General features: G+C 41.1%; 1 protein-coding gene across 1 annotated transcript; it reads left to right on the top strand.

The window, feature by feature from the left end:
* Positions 1 to 596: 596 nt before the first annotated feature.
* LOC108240248 (general transcription factor II-I repeat domain-containing protein 2-like) lies at positions 597 to 2,475 on the top strand. The gene has a single exon (XM_017423634.2). It carries the CDS (start codon positions 655 to 657, stop codon positions 2,473 to 2,475), a length of 1,821 nt encoding a protein of 606 aa, XP_017279123.1. The 5' UTR covers positions 597 to 654.
* Positions 2,476 to 3,700: the final 1,225 nt, after the last annotated feature.

Consider the following 3,700-nt stretch of genomic DNA (forward strand, 5'->3'; position numbering starts at 1 on the left):
AGATTCATCCCCAACTTAGACTCTGATTTCAGTATTTAAGATCTTTCAGATCTTGTGCAATCAGTTACCATTCAAACTCTTTTGTTATCAAAATATATCATGAATATTTGTGGAGGAGTTCTATATATGGCAGCTGCTTGTTACCTTCATCAGCACTTTCTTCTCCTTTACTGAACATAACCGGTTCCATTCCATTAACTTCAGATATTTTTCAGCACTCTGAGTTTGTTGGTATTGTTTATTTCAACACAGATTATGGTGATAGTCTACTAGGACTAGTAAAAAAGAAAATAAGCATGTACGTTCTTGGGCTTTTATTCACTTCTCCACACATGACAAGAGTGTTCATTTAAGCCCACTTTTGTATTTGAAAATGGCACAAACAACACACTACTAAATTTCATTAGACCACATGTGTCAAACTCAAGGCCCGCGGGCCAGATGTGGCCCGCCATGTCATTTTATGTGGCCCGCGAGAGCTTAAAAGTTTTGAGTGTCTAAAAATAAATACCGAAAACTAAATTAAGAGCGTGCTTTGACCAAAAACTACATTTCCCACAATGCCTTTCTACGCCGTTACTACGGTAACCGCGGCAGTTTCCACATTCATGCCAACGAGTTGAGATGAGTTGAGATATAAATAATGATCCCAAAATGTCCAGAAAAAGAAAAGTTGATGCAGATGGAAGATTGTTTCAAGAAAGATGGGAAGGCGAATACTTGTTTGTGCTTCAAGGAGAAAGACCGGTATGTCTTTTGTGTTACGAGGCGGTGTCGGTTGTCAAAGAGTACAATCTGCGTCGACATTTTGACACCAAACACGGAGCTAAGTACGCTCAAGCTAGCCTTCAAGAAAAGCAACAAATTGCCCAAGAATTAAAAGGCAAACTGCGGTCGCAGCAGAGTTTGTTCACGAAATCCACAGCCAAAAACGAGGCCGCAGTGAAAGCTAGCTTCATTGTGGCTAAAGAAATCGCCCAGGCTTCCAAGTCTTTTTCAGAGGGAGCGTTTTTGAAGCAGTGCATGCTGAAGGTCTGTGAGCAGGTGTGTCCCGACCAGTTACAGACTTTTAAAAATGTCAGTTTATCCAGAAACACCATTGCGAACCGAGTGAAGGAACTAGCAGAAAATCTTACAACCCAGCTGGCCGAGGAGACACGCAGCTACACAGCTTTTTCATTAGCTGTTGATGAAAGCACAGATAACACAGACACAGCGCAGTTATCAATTTTTATTAGAGGCGTAAAGTCGGACCTCTCCATCACTGAGGAGCTGTTGGATGTGGCTGCATTGCATGGGACCACAACGGGACAGGACATTTTTGATGCGGTGGAGAAGTCCGTAAGTAAAAATGCATTGCAGTGGGAAAACTTGGTGGGCTTAACTACAGACGGTGCACCGGCAATGTGTGGAGAAAAAGCGGGTTTGGTTGGACTAATGAGGAGGAAAATGCAAAAAATGAACTGTCACACGCCTCTGATAACGTATCATTGCATTATCCATCAAGAAGCTTTATGTGGGAAGGTGCTGGGGATGGAGGACATTGTGACCACAGTCATGAAAACAGTGAACTTCATTCGGGCGCGTGGCCTGAATCACCGTCAGTTCCAGCAGTTTTTGCTGGAGATGGGCTCGGAACACGGGGATGTGCCGTACCATACAGAAGTGCGGTGGCTGAGTAGGAGCAAAGTCCTCAAGCGATTTTTTGAGCTCAGGGAAGACATTGCTTTTTTTATGCAGAGTAAAGGAAAACTCATGTCTGAACTATCAGATCCAAAGTGGCTGTGTGACTTTGCTGTGTTGTGTGACATAACCGACCATCTCGCCCAGCTGAATCAGAAGCTGCAGGGACGCAAACAAGTCATCACCCAGATGTCCGACACGATCACGGCTTTCCAGCGTAAATTGGACTTATGGATGTGGCAAGTGAAACAGGACAATCTTGTCCACTTTCCTGTTTGTCAGAGCATGTCAGCCTCGTTTCCCGAGACTTTTTCATGTGCTCAGTTAGCTACCAAACTGAGCTGGTTAAAGACCGAGTTTGATCGGCGCTTCTCTGACTTCAGAGCACAACAGTCTGGCTTTGACATCTTTGCCAATCCTTTCACCACCGATGTCTGCACTGCACCCCAACACCTTCAGATGGAGCTAATTGAGCTTCAAAGTGACAGTGGCCTGAAAGCAAAGTTCCAGGATGCTGCAATCCAGGACTTTTACCGTCTGATGCCCCCTGGTTTGATGCCACAGCTTCGACTTCATGCTGCCCGTGTTCTGTCCATGTTTGGAAGCACTTATCTGTGCGAACAGTTTTTTTCCATGATGAATCTGAACAAAAACCAGCACAGATCACGCCTCACGGATGACAACCTCCATGCTGTTCTACGCATCGCCTCAGCACAGGACCTAAAGCCAGACATTGACACACTGGCAACGGGAAAACGGTGTCAGACATCTGGTCAGAAAAACACAGGTTAGCATTTTCTTTTTGAAACTTAATTAAAATATAATAAAATGTAATTCAACCAAGGAGAAGAACAGTTAAACTGTGTGCAATTTAATGACTATGCTTGCATTTTGTTTTGTGTTTATCATTTTCAGAACATGATCGATAGTAGAGGGAATCCACTTGGTGTGTTCAAGGACAGGCAGCATCTCCTCATCAAAGACTATCCAAAAAACTTGAGTAATATAGTTGTGAACTGAGTAAACCTTTATTTTGGTATTTTTAGCTGATTACATATTATTTATGTGTAGCTGCTGTTGTAATTTGTTAATTTTTGCAGTTCTTATGTGTGTATGCAGACAGATTGTTGTCATCAAACCAACAGTTGGATGCAAGGCTGTGTGTAGCCTTTTTTTTTGTAAAATGCTACACGTGTCATACATGTTCTTTGCAGCTCAGTTTTATGTTATTTTTCTTTATTCACTTGGACAGTTTGATCCTTCATTAATGGAGTTATGTGGGTTTTCATAAGCTGACAAAATTTAAAAGGATTTATGTTAGAGCAACAAGCAAACATATGTTTTCTATGTAACTAACTGTCACATGAATAAGTTATAATAAATAATGAGGTATTTAACATTAAGGAGTAGTTACATTTATTTTACATTACATTCGATTACATTTAGTTACATTTATAAGTTACATCTGGCCCTTTAAGGACACCCATTATGCTGATGTGGCCCTCGGTGAAAATGAGTTTGACACCCCTGCATTAGACTGACACAAAACAAAAATACAAACACTAATAATTCATTAGGAAGAGAGCATACAGCTATTCTCTAAAATAACGAATAAATAGTTTTATTTTAGGATGTTCTTGGATTCCTGTGTTTAAACCACAGTTGGTAATTTCACAATATGCTCCCATGGTGCACAGCAAGTAGTGTATGTTTTTCTCTGCCAGCAAATGCAACAAGCTTTAAGGAGGAAAAGACACTTCTTCATTTGGGAATCCATCATTCTGATGCAAATCCAAACACAATGTAGGCCCACGATGGAAGTAACAGCTCCTACCCACAACCCGAATAATGCAATAACACTCCAACATGATGCATAGTTTGAGTCTTGAGAATGTACTATTCAAATACATATGAATAATAACTCCTGAAAATGAATGTTTTAAATTTTATGCATTTGTTTCTCCTATTCCTTAAGTCTTGCACACCCACTGTCATACATGCTCTGAATCCTTTTCCT

The sequence above is a fragment of the Kryptolebias marmoratus genome, linkage group LG3 (genome assembly GCF_001649575.2).
Source record: "Kryptolebias marmoratus isolate JLee-2015 linkage group LG3, ASM164957v2, whole genome shotgun sequence".
Classification (NCBI taxonomy): Eukaryota; Metazoa; Chordata; class Actinopteri; order Cyprinodontiformes; family Rivulidae; genus Kryptolebias; species Kryptolebias marmoratus.

Excerpts from the sequence above, each read along its gene's own strand:
- LOC108240248 (XM_017423634.2), top strand. The coding sequence starts at position 655 with ATGTCCAGAAAAAGAAAAGTTGATGCAGATGGAAGATTGTTTCAAGAA.